Below are 16,538 nucleotides of genomic sequence, written 5' to 3' on the forward strand. Positions count from 1 at the left end.
CCTTTTCTATGAGGCTTTAGATAGGTAAAGTTTATAGAAAAGGGAGAAGGGTGCCCAAAGCATGAACCTTTAGCATCATGAGTGTTTCAAAGAATATCTTATGCAAGAGTGATGCAGGTAGGAAGAGCGATGCAGATGTGGAAATGCGTCAAACAAAAGAACTTGAAGCAATGATTCCTGTTATATTCCTGTTATGCTTCTGCTTTTCTATAGGGGATCTTGCCACATAAAAAGGCAGTTGCTTATAATCACAAAGCTCTTCTTCTTTCAGTAGTTATTGTAATTTGCTGCTTTCGACTGTACAGGGAGAGAGACAGTGACTATACTCTCATAACACTACAAGAGCGAGAATTTACTCTTACTTCTCTTAGCACCAGTTGGTACGCCCAAGACTTAATAACTTACTGAAGTTATAAAGTTTCCGTAGTGGTCAGTGTTGCAATGGCAGGAAGCCATTCACATTTCAAGAAATTCACTGCACTTTTTTTTTGTTTTGTTTTGTTTTTTACTGATGTGCTTTTTATTTCTCTTTTCTCAACGAATGAGATAGGTGCTGGGAGCTCCACTTGTTCACCTCTGTCTAGAATTGTTAAAGAAATGCCGTGGCTAGAAGCAGCTTCTGTGTGTGTGTGTTTATAAAGACAACTGCACTTTTTCATGCAGAATTACATTGTTTGGTTTATGACTTCTCTGCACCAAGAGCTGGAACTCCTGTGGTAACTCCAGCAGTTAACAACACTCTCAGGAGCATGGTGTTTAGCTGAAACAAATTAAACAACTCCCTGAAACCAGATGAACAATGAATTTTCAAAGTCACAAACTAAAAACAACTACTGCAGTACTCTGCATAATGGTACAAGCCTGTATAACATTATCATGTTATCATAGGATGTTATTCCAGGATCAAAGACTATTCAGGAAAATGCATATTCCATTCAGTGCAATAGAATAAAATAAATTAGATGTGGAATTTGCTGAAAATGGGCAGTGTTTTTAAAAGAGGTGTGAAAGCTATCCATTGAATTTCCATCACTTCCTGGCCTGGTTCTCAGAGTTGAGCCTGGGAAGCCCCTAGTCTGTCTCCAGTCTATATTAAGCACTAATTTTATGACTGCATGCTGCAAAGACCAGTTCTGTTTATGCTTGTTCTCTTTCTCCAGGTATTCCCCTTTGGGCATTGCTTGCCTCATCTGTGGAAAAATCATTGCAATCAAGGATTTAGAAGTAGTTGCTAGACAACTTGGCATGTACATGGTAACAGTGATTGTGGGTCTTGTCATCCATGGAGGGATCTTCCTGCCTCTGCTTTACTTTGTGATAACGAGGAAAAGCCCCTTTTCATTCCTTGCTGGGATTTTCCAGGCATGGATCACAGCACTAGGCACAGCTTCCAGGTACACTAAAGAAATAACACCTTTATTAATTTTTTTAGCAGGTTATTAGATGCTGTTTAGAAGTGATAAATCTGCTGTTTTGACCTTCACAGTAAAATCATTTTATGCCACTGAATAAAAATTACTTTTTAAAAAATTTTTTTTTCCATTTATGAAATAAATGGATGAAGGTGTCCTGTGGCTACCAGTTGCTTCCTGTTTTGAAGTATCATGGTAGTAGGCAGCAGAGGCTGTTGTGGGGTTGTAGGATTTGTGTGTATCTGCTGATCTCAGTGAAGATTTCAGTGCATCCAAGACCTTTCCTCTTTGGAAAAAAAAATCATGCATATATTAAAAACTCTATGCAAAAAAAAATCTGTGCATATTAGGCTTAACAGAACTTGGTTCCCAAACAGTGGCAAGGTGTTACTATAACCTTCACTTTATTCTTTCATCCAATTTAGCAGAACAAGGCGACTTTAGTAACAATCTGAGCATATTAGACTCATTGGTAACACACAGACTAGTCTCAGAAAATGGGGTAGGCAACTGAATAACTCTCAGTAATAAACTGATGCTTTGCATTGGGGCAACCTGCAGATTGTCTGTTGATATTTTTTTTTCCAGTGAAATAGTATATTTTATAATAAATGTTTTTCCTCAATAAACACTTTCTTTCTGAAGAAAATAAGAACTTGTTACAATTGGAAAGGTAAAAACAACAAAACCAAATTCAAAACTGACCATCAAAAATCCTGAGCCATCTTGACTTCAGGAACACCTCAACAGAACAGTAACTCATCTGCTTCTGGGTTAAAACTGCTCTGCTGGATGAGAGACTCTGTGGGGACATCACTGATGTGCATATATATCTGATGGGATGGTGTAGAGAAGATGGAGGAGGATTCTTCTCAGTGGTACCCAGTGATAGGACAAGAGGCAGTGGGCACAAATCAAAACACAAGGAATTCCATCTGAACAGAAGAATCTGTTTTACCGAGGTGGTGGTGGAGCACAGGTTACCCAGAGAATTTGTGGAACATCCCTGGAGATATTCAAATCTCAGTTGGGCACAGTCTGTGTACCTTACTCTAGATGCCTCTGCATTGATGCAAGTGGCTGGAATAGGTGAGCTCCAGAGGTGCCTTCCAACCTCAGTAATTCTGCAGTTCTTTCATAAACACTGTGACATTATAGGAGATGCAGTCTGGCCTGGAGTTTGACTAAATCACAATTTTCCTAAGGCTTTTCTGCATTTTCTGCACTTGAATATTCAAGTTTCCACCTAGATTTTTCATTAACATTTTGCAGTGTGCATACACAACATTTTCAGGTTTGTTTTTTCAGTATGAAGTTTTTTTTTTTTTTTTTTTTTCCTGCTGGAGGATCACAATGGAACAATGTAGGGGATTCTAAATGGTTCCAGCTTATGGATTTATCTGGGTGCTACGTTTACCACCTGACTGCTGTTGAGATCTGAATTACTGACGGACTGGAAGTGGACCAGTTTGTAGCTCCACAGGCAGATCACCACATGACAACAGTCACCATCATACAGTCTAACCTGGCACCTTGGGGAGCCAGAAATTATTTCTATTCAGGTACCTATTAAGGCCCTCTGTTTGGCTAGGCTGAGAAACCATGGAAGGCATCTATTTACTGTGCTCTTTTAATAAAGAAACCTTGTCTCCATGGTCTGCAAACCTGTCCTTGCTCATGGTGGCAGAACTGAAGGGGGAAGATATTTGCATATCTTTGGAGATACACAAGATATATGCATATATTTGCAGATACTTGCAGTCCCTGCCTGCTGAGCCAGCCAGGGTTCATTACAACACTGTTAACCTATGGCTGATACACACCTTGTGCTGATGATCTCATTTGTGAAAGCAAAGGTAAGGTGGGATTTGTATTTCTGAAGAAAAAGAAACTTATCTGACTGGATTTCAATGTGTGTCAGTCAACTACTTCTATTTCTCTTTTAATAAGATGTGGGAACAGCTTTAATGTAGAAGGCAAAGTGATCGTGGAACTGACTTGAAAATTGACAAGCAAACATTAGTTAATGACTCACCAGATATTTTCCACTATTTACTATAAATATAGCTGCTAGAGTTAACCTATGGGGGAATACTACATTGCTTTTAGAAACTATAAATTCTCTGATTTGGCTAAAAAACGCAGAATTTTCAACACTTGATTAACTCCAATTAAAACCACAGTTAAATAAATCCTAAATGCAAATATATTTCTAAAGATGCTAGAACAAATGAATGGTAATGTGTATCTGGTTTATTGGCAACTGCAAAAAAAAAATCACCTCTCTGAACAAAGGATGGTCTGATCATTTGAGTACAAGATGGGGATCTACAAGCTTATGTCTTCTAAGTCCTGTTTCCAGAGAAGTGGAACAAGGAGTCATTTAAAAAGTGACTTAGGTCTGTCTGCCAGTATAGAAGGGTTTGAGTTTCCAATAAATCTCATGTGATGTATATCAACCTCATGTGCTTGTTCCAGATAACTGAAGACATTTATTAGGGCACTACATATTTATAGTTAGGTACCTAATCATCCTTCAGTCTGCCTTTTCCTTGGTTTAATTATCTGTAAAATGGAAAGATGACAGTTTTTGTACCCAATAGCATCTCTCTGGTAATGGATGAATGAAAGAGTTGGAAAGACTCTGAAGTTACAAGGCACTAGAAACAATATGCTGTAAGTATTATCAGAGAAAATTTGGTGAGTCTAGTTCTTTACTCCTTTATAAGAAAAATAGTATTTTTTAGGGGCAATGACACCAGCATTAGTGGTATGTAATGGTGAAGGCCTTTGAGAAATTCTGCCAACTCAGATGAAGACTCTAATAAGCCACAACAGATGTGCTCCAGCTGCTTCTGTATGAAACACCAATTAAAAGGAATTTCCCCAGGTCAAGTTTGTTTTCAGAACAGCTTTTCAGGCAGCAACCAACTTCATTTAGTGGTGGACTTGACCTCAGAGATAACACGGAAAAGAAAGGAACCAAAACATGCTCCTGTGTGGCTTTCATACTTGTTGCAGCAAGTCTTTTGCCTGAGGCAGGCAGACCTGCTAGGGAAGGGAAGTAGAAGATATTTGCATCTACAGGGAGTAATAATCACACAGAGAGTATGTTCTGCTTTCAAGAGTATTTTTAGATGGAGTTTTACTTTAAGGAAGTTAATGTAATAGCCTTAACCATTCCCACAAAGGCAACGCACTGTGGATCTGTGCAAAGAGCCGTTCCCTTTTCCAGCCGTCTTTCCTTTCTTTTCTTATCCTCCAACCATGTTTCATATCCTTTCCTGTCCTCCAATGTTTGGGAACTGCACGGGCTGTGTATGCTTTTGCCTGACTTTTTCCTTCCTTGATGCAGCACTGATTTATCCCTTCAGAGCAAATTTACAGTCAAAGAAATATTTGTCCCTTTGCATGTAGTTCTGTCCACCAGAAAACATCTGGAACTGGTCTTTTTGAACAAAATGCAAGAAATAACTCACTGAGGAGTCTGAAAGCTTCATCTACAATCTCTCAAGCTCTCATCCCTCCTTGAGTCATGTTTGTGTCTTGGCCTCAGTCCCACCTCCAGCTAAATGTAGATGTAATTGAAAAATTGGCCAAGATAGCTTGAATCACAGCTGAAAGTACAAGTAGAAAGTGTAAACACAGAGAGCAGAATTTGACTTTGCTCCCTCATGTATATATTATATTATAACATTGTCTTCTGTACTTATTTGCTTTCTTTCCTTCAGTGCTGGAACATTACCTGTCACATTCCGGTGTCTTGAAGAAAATCTAGGCATTGATAAACGTGTAACAAGGTTTGTTCTTCCTGTTGGAGCAACAATTAACATGGATGGAACTGCCCTTTATGAGGCTGTGGCTGCCATCTTCATAGCACAGATGAATGGAATTGAGCTGGATGGAGGCCAGATAGTTACTGTGAGGTCAGTTCAAAACACTCATAAGCTTTATTTCTAAAGACTATAAAATGTGAAGCTTTGGGTTGGATGTCTTCTCAGTGGCTGTGGGAACTGCTATGAAACACATGGATTTGTAATAATGATATGCAAAGGAACGTAATATACATGGGTCTTGGCTCTCTAGTGATGCAAATTTTCCATCATTTGCAGCCTCAATGTACACTGGTGGTGATTTATGCAGTTTTGCAGTTGACAATACATGATGAAATTCAGCATGCTTTGTCCAATGCTGTGCCTTCTTTTAGTACAGAGGGTTGCCCCAAGTGATATATGGGGCATTAACTTTCTAGAATGTACCTGTTTATAAACACTGGAAGAGAAAAATATACCTAAAAATTTATCTATGTCTTGTTTTGTGTGTGTGTGCATATTTTTTTTCTTTTTCTGTGACTTCTGTAAACAGTAAAAAACAATGGGCTGACTATAAAGCATCCTGAGAGTGAGATTGCCTGCTGCATGGTCTAAGCACACTCGGGCTTTTTCTCTCTAACCCAGAGAATGTTGGCTGTAATCTTTTCATTTCAAATCATCGTATTAAGGACAAGGCTGAATTTTTAGAAAGACAAAGAAAGTACCCATTCAAAATGGGTAAGAGTGATTGAAGACTGTTTACTGTAATGGAGTTTTAAGACTCATTAGATGTAGTGACTAATAAAAAACAAAGGCAAAGTCATGACTGCTGCAGCTAAAGTTAATGTACAATGGAAAACTCGATGAAAACACCAGGTCTAACATTTTGAATAGTTAAAATGCAAACCACAAGTGATGGCTGCCAAGTTTGCCTTCTTCCTGTAGTTTTCACCCACCCACCCAACTTTTCTTTTATTAAACCTTTTTAGCACTAAAGAAACTCCTGCATAGGGAAGTATAATTCTATGTTTCTTACCCAGCTATATTATCAGCACATTTTCCATTTCTTTACCTCTTGCCTCAGCCCCTAAAGTAGAAAAACCAAGGTTTCTAAAAGGTGCAGTGCTGCTTCTAATGAAGGCAAATGCTAGACCCTAGTGACTCATATCTCCTGATGAAAATGAGAACAGTAATTTTAGAGGTGCTACTCTTTAAACCAAAATAAGATCAGGGCAATTAAAGTCAGGAATCAGATGCTGGCCAGGAGATTTGCTAAGCCTGAAGCACAGTTACTCCTTTTCCCCTCAGTACCTCTGAGGTGCTGACTCACTAGAGCTGTCTGACCCCGCTATTTTAAGGCTGGGCTCACCAACTCGTGACTTGCATATACTAAGCAGCAGGCACCTCTGGGGTATCTGTAGGAAAAACATTCATTCTCCTCTTCATGTAACAGCACATTTTTGCTGCAACGATATGACAAGAACTATCCCTCTAGGTACCAACACAAATGAATGGGAAGTTATTAGGTTTTGTCTGCCAAACTCAGCATGTGATACTGGAGATAGTCAAACAACCTGGATGTAAACTCACAAATACTTCTCCTTCTCCTTCTCCTTCTCCTTCTCCTTCTCCTTCTCCTTCTCCTTCTCCTTCTCCTTCTCCTTCTCCTTCTCCTTCTCCTTCTCCTTCTCCTTCTCCTTCTCCTTCTCCTTCTCCTTCTCCTTCTCCTTCTCCTTCTCCTTCTCCTTCTCCTCCTCCTTCTCCTCCTCCTCTTTCTCCTCCTCCTTCTCCTCCTCCTCCTCCTCCTCCTCCTTCTCCTTTCTTCCTTTTTTCCTCCTCTTGGCTTATTCTCTGACAAATTTGCTTTCCATTCTGCATAGTATTGGCCTGTGATGTTGATATTTGTTATGATCTACTTAAATTTTTTACAAAGTTCAGCATTTGGAACATTGACATTCACTCTATTGGTCTTCGTCAAGAAAAGAAGAGAGGCTGGAGCAAGTACAGTTTTGGATTTATGAAACAATCAGAAGAATTTTGCATTTTTATGTAGGGTTCTTTGTATCTAGGCTTGGTACACTACTGGCTTGTACTATAGGATTTGGATACAATGACTTTTACTCTTCTGCACTCAATAATAACCACTTTCTCTCAACCATTGTCTTACAATTCAGTGTTCAGGTACCATAAAATAAACATAAATGAACTGCCCTGAAAATTCAGCCTGTAGCTACCAAACTGCAGCAAGTCTACATGACCAAAACTCAGGATTCAATAACCCATTCACTAATGTGTTGGTAGAAAACAGAAAGCAAAACAAAACAGAACAAACAAATAAAAAAACACACTCCAGGCCAAACATTTGAAAGTTGTAACCAACTTACAGAATTTAAAACTGTCTAAAAACTCTCTCATAGTTCTCACTACAACCCCCAAATGGCCTCCCCAAGATAAGTATTTTTGGAAGAACACAAGCATGAAAAATTATGGCCTAAATTTGCCATGGTTTATTGTACTCTCTTTTAAGGGAAGAACTCATTAAAAATAAGACCTTCCTATTGATCACATGAGTATGCAATGAAAGTATATGTTTCCCTTCCTGCTACTCCCATTTGATTTTTGTTTTTGCAGTTTGACTGCCACCCTTGCAAGTGTTGGAGCTGCCAGTATTCCCAGTGCGGGACTCGTCACTATGCTTCTGATCCTTACTGCAGTGGGTCTCCCTACCCAGGACATCAGTTTGCTTGTTGCTGTTGACTGGCTTTTGTAAGTTATGGTGACTCCATTGCTTGATGCAGAAAAAATAGTGAATGCTTGTCTGTAATGTTTTTCACCTAGTGATCTTAAAGAACTCTAAGAATTTCCTCTACAGATAAAGCAAAGAAGGAAATAGGCATCTCGGGTGATACAAAATATTACAGAACTACCGAAGTCTGTTTCTGTGAACCGTCTTCTTGTATGACCCTTGGGCCCATGTTCATATATTTTAATCTTCTTAATGATACCACCCTTTCACAGACATAGATCAACTGCAGTTTTCTGATCTCTATTTTCATCTTTCTGTTTCTTATAGTTCTATGCTAAAATAAAGGATAAATGCTGAATAGGGGGTTCCAAAACCATGCTGTCACATGTTATTGGGGAATTTGGGCATTTGTATTATAAAATGTTGTGCTTATAGTGGAGAAGTTAAATTTCTTTTTGTACATAAGAAACTAAAATGCTTTGAAGATAGAAACTGTTATAGAGCAGGATATAAAGAAAAAAATCAGAAGGCAAACTAGAAGAATGAAGGTCATTCCACAGCCTGGTTTTACTGACAGATCCTTCAAACTGGAAAGCCCAATTTTCATTTTCAAGGACTTGAGATCCATGTCCATCCATCAAACCAAATGGTTTCAGTGCCATTGCTAGTCTTCTGACAAGAAACAGCTAACCCACGGATAGTTGTCCAAAGCTTTTGTTGTTCAACATATGAATACAGAAGCTGTAAATACAAAGTATATGCTATGCCATATCTTTTCTTGTGTTGTCATTTGACACTGTAGACATCTTTCCATCACCTATGCAAAGCCAACAGTGACTCAGTAGCCTACTAAGTTGTTCTTGTCTTTAGGAGGTTTTGTATTGTCCTGTACTGCTACAGCACAGAATATTCTGCTCAACAGCCATCTCTCCCTCAATATACTTTTATATAGTAAAGAAGTATTTTTCTATTGTGCCAGCTGTGGTGCCAGGAAGGGGAAATGTAAGTTTTCTGTACTATTTGTGCATTTTCTCCTACACTTGCAGCCTCAGCTGCTCATTTGTGGTAGCTTTCAATCAGATACACTACTAAAACTATGCAAGAAGGAATAGAAATGTTGAAAATGTTAAGATGAAATAGATTCTTTTTTTTTTTTCCCCTGTCATTATCTTTTAACTTATTGAGAAGAATTCACGATCTTGGTCAATCCCCTGACATGACTTCTGAACTGTATCTATTATTATCTGTCTTGTCACTGAGTTGTGACAAATAGCACACAGCTCCTTTTCTGCTTCAGATAAAAATGAAAGAGGAACTTACAGGTTGGGAAGACAAAGGGAAAAGATGACTTACATATTTTATATATAAATGAATATGATGATATCATGACTCAGAATGGCAAAATGAGGCAGGTTCAGCCGTCAGAGTACAGCTGGCAAAGGGAAAAAATGTGATATTCTGTGGGTTTGTTAAATTTATGAGGTCATGGCTGAAAATAGGAAAGTGGTGTAGGAATCTGCAGCTGGTAAGAGCAGTGCAAAAGGGAAGTGGATGCTCATTTTAAGTGTATATTTTTACTGGCTCTCAAAGTGAGACAAATAGGTAGGTTTCTGCAGCTGGTAGAAGAATGTGCAAAAGGAGCCTGTGGTTTTTTTTTTTTTTTTTTTTTTTTTTTTTTGTTTTGTTTTGTTTTGTTTTGTTTTGTTTTGTTATTGTAGGGAAATGTCATTTAAAAATATTCCTGTGGACTGAGAAGCTCTGCCCACACTAGCAAACCTCAGATCTGTAAGTTACCAGAAGCTGTGATCCAGTAGTAGCTGTTGTATTTCAGGCTCAGCTTGGGAATTGTTACCCCTGGCTAATGCAGCCCTGCTTAGAGAAATAAAAACCTCCGTACAGTGGAGCTGGAGCAGCAGTGAATGTAAGTATAGGAAGGCTAGATTGAAAGAAAGCACTCCTGAAAAAAATATTTTATGGTATCTTTCCAGAAGAAATGCCAAACAAAGAACCTTTCAGCTAATAAGGTTGGTTTTGGATCCATATGGCCTGACAATCAGCAGTGCAATTCCAGAGTGACTCAAAAGTGAAAGATAGAGGGAAAGGGGAAAAGAGATAAAAAAGGAGATGTAAAACTCTTTGTCATGCCACTAGTGCTGTGAAGTTAAGACCAAGTTTGTTGGTGAAAGTGTGATGCTAATTAGTATATGTCAAGGGGTAATAGCTTTGTTTTCCATCTTCTAGTGGTTGTGTTGTGGCAGCCATGATGGTCTAATGAGATATGCAAAAGATGTTGCTCACATTGGTGATGTTAAAAAGGGACAAACAAACCAACTTTTGAATGAGCTTTTAGGCATACAAACCAGATCTATGAATATCTAAAATAAAAAGTCATAAAAATGAGTTTTCTTTACTTACAAACATTTCATTCTTCCATTTCTTTAGATCATGAAACAAAATTACAGCAGTATTTATGTAGAAGAGAAAGTTAAGAAAACCTTTAAGGCCTTATTCTAGCCACTTTTCTGGAACAAGCAGAAATATTTTGGAACAGTTCTGTTTATAGCATTTGAATTCCAGTTAGTGAAAGTTTCAAAAATGTCCAAAATGGCCAATTTTGTAAGATTTTAAATATTGCCAATGAAAGAAACTATCAGAACTTCAATTGATTTTACAATACCGCCATCATCTGAAACTGCAGTCTTACCAAAACCAGCTTTGCAAGAGTTGGTCATGGTACAACACAAAGCTGACTTTTCATTGGCCTTAAACTTGGCAGTTTCTCCTTCAAATTGGAGCCAGAAGGTTTCTGTACCGATTTCTTCTCAAGCCTCTCCAATATCTAGAGATTAGGTTGCTAAACCTTTCCCCCTCCCACGCATACATACAGAGTGAGTTTTTTCACCAGGCAAGTTTCCCAAGATTTCACAACTCTCACAGTTTTCTCAGTTTAAAACTAAGTACAGCACAGCAGTGACATTTAATAGGATAGTAATTATATGGCAACAGCTGGAATGAAACAAGCTTCTTTTGCTCCAGCTAGAAGCTGGCTACCTTCCAAATGGGAGACTGACAAGCTTAGCAAATACCATTGCCCAACCTCAAATACAGTGGTATTTTGCAGTGAGGAAAGAGGAGTTAGAGAAAATGGGCTTGGGCGGCCATTCCAGTATTTAAAGCATCTACCTTTGTTCAGTAGTTCGGAAAAAGATTGCTTGAGTTCTCACTTTGTTCCTTGGCTTAGATCTAAATTCAGAACATTTGTACCTAGTCAACATCTAATGTTACAAACAGGCCTCAAATGAATTGAATTAAACTGTAGAAAACCAGAGCTCTTTCCTACAACAGCTTAGAGGTAAGGCAAGTTAAACACCTCACCAACTCTTTGTCTTAGCAGGTGTGCTAAGATTTTAATCTCCTTTCCAAAATCTAGTAAGGTTGATACACCGGGTTTTCAAGCTTTCAGGGAGCAGAAGCACCTTTTTTGCATAGAAGATTACTATTTAGATACTATGACATTAATGGCAAGAGGGCCTGTTACATTTCCTCTTCTTTCTATTCCTCTTGCCAATGTTGGCAAGCTTCCAGTTCTTATTTATGCCAGTTGGTGGAAATCGGGCATTAATATTTATCAGGATTTCTTCCCAGTAATTCCTAAGCACATTCTTACCAGATGTTGAGTTGGCTTTTGAGAGAGAACTTTGACTTTCCTTCCCATTGTTCCTCTTGGGATCTGTTATGGACAGCACAGAAGTAGCTGTATTGGGCAATTGACTAGACTGCAGCTTTCCTATATTAATTTTGTTTACATCGTTCCAGCATTGCTGGAATTATTTGGTGGACTCTTTTTAACAGAAGAGTAAATACAGTCTTCTTGCTTCTCTTCAAGGTGTCCTTAGCCCCAAAAGATGTCAATGGCACGTTGGTGCTGATTCCTGACAGCTGAGATTTTGTCTGGTTGTAAGAAAGTTTGTTTACTTCAGCTCACTCAGTATAGGATGTTCTGCAGTAGTGTGCAGTTTGTGTTGCTGAATCTCTTGGCTAGTAATTCATGAATATGGGCTGAAACATATCCTCAAATGACCCATTCAAAATTTGAATCATGCCTCAATTATATTTATGTATTCTCTCCTCATTTTTTGGGCAACTTTTACACTATCCCTCCCGTATCTGGCATCAATGCATCCTTTCAGAATTTAATGGTACTCATACAAATGAAAATTAAGCAGGTGTTCTTGCGGAGCTATATGGCAGGGTACAGTATATTTGATAGTCTTAATTAAAAGTAACTCTTGGAAAGTCATATTTTCCTATTCTGCAACTCTGTTTAGCTTTAAAATGTTCTTCACAGGCATGGGATGAGATCTGTAAAGCACTTCATTCATGTGAAGCAAAACTGGAAGGATGTTTTTCTTCTATGGATTTTTTTTTCCTTTTGGTTAAAAATAAAAATGGTCTGCTTCAGCTAACATATAACACCAAACCCATTAGCTCTTCACATCTAGCTGGCAGGTTTAAACAATTTCAAATTGTGCAATGCAGCCTGTCTGCGGTAAGAAAGATAGCAGGAGCTCACAGTCCTGCAGTTCTCTGCAAGACCATTGACCTTTTTTGGGAGGTTTTGGGCAGAACTCTGCAATGAGGGAAAATCCACAACCATGACTTCACTGCCGGCAGATAGAGTCACACTGTAAACGCAAGGCAGGAGTAAGGCAGCACATCTGTCCGACGTCAGTCTGTCGGGAAGTGCCAAGAGACGTATTTCTCTGTATTGGAGCACGTGGGCCTCTGGCACCTGTGCACAGTGAGGGGCACTTGCTACTGGAGTGCTGTCACGGGCTCATCATTTTGTAGGCTGTGACCTATATTTGGCTGGCTCATCTGCTGAGTGCTGGCATACGGTCATGTGGGCGGGCATGCTGCCATGCTGACAGATGACCATCTGTAAAGATGATGCCAGGAGAGGAGCTACAATGGCCTGAGCTTTATGGAGATATTTCAGGCATTTCTTCCCAGTAGTGTGCTTGTGTGCTTGCTGAGAGTAAGGGGAGAGGCCATTTGTTAATCTGTCCCAGCAATCAGAACACTTCATCAGATCCAAAACCCTTTTCTCTGGCTGCGTTAAGTAAGTTAAGTGCCCTGATAAATTAAAATTAAACAAAGGGCAATGATGTGAGCCTGGCACCCTGACACTGAAACCTCCAGCTCCAGAAGCAGGCACTGGGGAGATTTCAGTGAAGCACAGCTCTTCAGTTTGGCTATGTCCCCTCTGCAAGCTCCTTGCCAAAATCCATGAGTGTGAGCAGCTGGGACATGGGAGTTTGCACATCCTTCCTGTCTGTACAAGTCCCATGGGAAAGCAAGCTTTTCCAATTTCACTTGAAAGCCACCATCTTTTTATTCTAAAGATGACTTAAATTTTCTGAAATAAATGCAGTAACTGTGACTTTAACAGGGCTTTCAGGCCCCACTTTTTCTTCTTCTCATGCCATTCAGCCTTTTGCTTCTTTTGTAGGGACCGGATGAGAACGTCAGTCAATGTAGTGGGGGATTCTTTCGGTGCTGGCATCGTCTACCACCTTTCCAAGGCAGAACTTGACAGCATTGATTCTCATCATAAAGGGCACGAAGACATTGAAATGACCAAGACTCAGTCAATCTATGACGACATGAAAAATCATAGGGAAAACAACTCAAACCAATGTGTTTTTGCAGCTCACAACTCAGTCATAGTAGATGAATGCAAGGTACCTTTCACATTTATGGATATTGAGACATGTATATAGCACTGCATGCTTGATTTTATTTTTATTTTTATTTTATTTTTTAACCTGCATGCATTTTTCAAATTGTTCCGCAAATAACAAAGTGACAACAAGCTTCATGAACCCCAGACGTTTTTAATGAGTTTGAGCAGTTCAAAAGATGTTTTTTGGCTCTCTTCTTAAAAGTTGTCATTTGAGGAGAAAAATCATGTACCTTGTTTACATATGAAAAGGCAAGATGCAGCGTATTATGGAATATGCCAAGACACCGAGAACATGGCATCACCTTCTATGGACATTTACCTAATTTTCTTTGGCAACAAAGAACTTACTTGCCAACTCAAATGAAGGGTATCTGCAATCCAAATATAGGTGTAGTCATTTGCTGACTGCCTTCCATGATATGCTGTTCAGATGGATGTGTTGAATGCACTTTAGCATCAGAATGCTCCTGCACTCATACAGCATGCTTATGCTTTGCTTTCATCATTGTTCCAAAGTCATTAAGACATGAATATCGTATTTTCTCTCTAATCCTTGCTGTAACTAACATGGATTACTAATAGTAATGATAATGTCTTGACTAGAGTAAAGTGAGCTTGAGAAACCCCACCAGTTGAAGGAGAAAATGGTTGGGATGGCTAGTGGCTAGAGGTTTACAAAGCACCCACCACTAGGACAGGGCAGTTTAATGTCGAGAGAGTTTTTAATTGAAAAGGAGGAGTAAGAGGCCAAAACAAGCTGGATCTTTTAATTTCATAGTATTTATATATATATATGTAAATATATATATATATATAATTTACATATAGTGGTCTGTGAAACAGCGAGCCTACCTTAGCCAATCAGATTCTCTTGCATCTTTCAGTTGAAACAACTGAGCCACTTTCTAACTGTAAATACCTACAGTAAGTCCTGTAGCAAATCACTGTATATATTGGAAATATAAGTCCTGTTCTACCACTTTCACCTATTTCCACCCTGTCTGGAAATGTTCTTTAGAATATCTTCTTTTCCAATGCTTACTTCTAGATAATGTCAGGACAAACCTGAATTTCTAGGGGACAAATACTGAATTCAGGAAAAAAAGTCAAAGAAAAATAACACAAAAAATCATCCAAGTTATTCCTTTTTTTTTTTTTTTTTTTCCCCAAATCTTCCACATTTTTGATAAAGTGATTTTTTACAATGAAATCAAACATTTTGTTCTGATATGCCTCTTCCCTTCTTCTTCAAACCTATTCTTTCCTGTGAGAAAAATGAAAGAAAAATTATTTTAAAATTGAATGAGAATACCTGTTTGCCCCAAATTAAAAAGTCATTAATTTGCATGTCTCAGAAAAGGAAAGGAAACTTAAGAGATAAAATCTTGAAGGAAGGAAGAGATTCACTGAAAACAAATATCTTATTCGATAAAAGATTTTATTCTCATTAAAAATAAGCAATACCACCAACAACTCACTTTTTGATTATTTTGAATATTTATGTTGGAAAACTTTTTCAGTGAAATAGAATATTCTAATTTCAGTGAGTTTAAGAGAAATTCAGCTACCACAGATCATTCTGAAACATCTGATTGGTTTGTGGAGCTGCATACTGAAAATATCTCCTTCCAGTCTCTCAGAGATCCGAGCCAAACTAGAAAGTAGTAACTCTTTGATACAGTATTTACTGTACTTTCTTTTCTCCTTCAGTTTCTCTTATCATTCCATCAGTTGAGTCATTGTTTTAACTCAGAGACACAGACATATTGTGCAGTAAGTCATCCTAAGCACACCCTTTAATAGAAATCTGGGACCAATGATGCATGAGCTTGAAGGGTTTTTACCTTTTCCGTTGCTTTAGGTTTTCTCTGCTTGGGCTCTCACTTTGCACTTTTAAACTTGTGAAAAGAACCAGGGTTTACTGCATTGATCACAAGACCAACTTTGAGCGGGTCACTTGTCTGTTTGCAAGCTGCCAAAAGGATGTGATGTTACAGTCCACTTTATAAGCTATGAATGCATGCTGACATTTGCAAAGCATTTGGATCATGTTGAAGTGGTCTACAGATAAGTGTTAGAGTAGCAAAAGCAACTCAGTATAGGATTTGGGGATTTGAAACAGCCAGTTGTTAAATGTGAAGAGAAATATCTTCATCCTGTCAAATGCACTGGTGGGGTAAAAAGTTCACTGCAACTCTGATCAGTTTTGAAAAGCTAATCTGCTAGCATGTCCTTTCTATTTACTTTCTGTATTATACTCCATGTATAGTGCTGGTAGTTTATAATTTTGCATGGTCAATGTATATTTTTAATAAGTAGTGTACCTTTATATTGGGGTAGAGTGGTTGTTACTGCATGATATTTTTGTATTTTTTTTTATTATCACATTTCACATGACTCTATGTGATTTTCATTTCTGAAAAAGCTGTTCATTCCTGTATTTGCATGATTTCCCCTTTCAACTATCTAAGAAAAAGCTTGACTTTATTTGAAAATCAGTGCACTTTGTCATATTTCCATGTCCCAATGCTTCCATGCATCCAGTTTATCCAGCATGGGGATTTTCAGCTGTGTCTTTAAGTTTTCATTTGAAGCCGAGGATGTTAACCTATAAGGTAAGTTAGGAAAGGTTGAGCCATCCACTTGGCATTAAATGAAGGGTTCTCTCACAGTTATGCAGATCTAGATTATTTCTATAAAGTTAAACTGGTATTTTACTTTTTCTCTTCCCTTTTTTAAGTCACTATGGCTGGCACTATCTTTGTTGAAGTGTGGATTTATTTATATCGATTTCTGCTATGCAACATATTGGCCGGTGTTTA

General features: G+C 38.4%; 1 protein-coding gene across 2 annotated transcripts in view; it reads left to right on the forward strand.

Moving 5' to 3' along the window:
• Positions 1 to 16,538, forward strand: part of SLC1A2 (solute carrier family 1 member 2) — a 93,233-nt gene that overhangs the window by 66,753 nt on the left and 9,942 nt on the right. The window contains exons 7-11 of one of the 2 annotated variants that reach the window (XM_084288172.1): positions 1,161 to 1,394; positions 5,144 to 5,338; positions 7,856 to 7,990; positions 13,483 to 13,714; positions 16,261 to 16,331. In XM_084288172.1, the coding sequence (XP_084144298.1) occupies positions 1,161 to 1,394; positions 5,144 to 5,338; positions 7,856 to 7,990; positions 13,483 to 13,714; positions 16,261 to 16,296 (832 nt within the window). In that variant the 3' untranslated portion in view covers positions 16,297 to 16,331. The remainder of the gene's footprint in view (positions 1 to 1,160; positions 1,395 to 5,143; positions 5,339 to 7,855; positions 7,991 to 13,482; positions 13,715 to 16,260; positions 16,332 to 16,538) is intronic. The other variant, XM_084288171.1, reaches the window with a different exon arrangement.

Source organism: Netta rufina (assembly GCF_964035555.1).
Source record: "Netta rufina genome assembly, chromosome: 5".
NCBI lineage: Eukaryota > Metazoa > Chordata > Aves > Anseriformes > Anatidae > Netta > Netta rufina.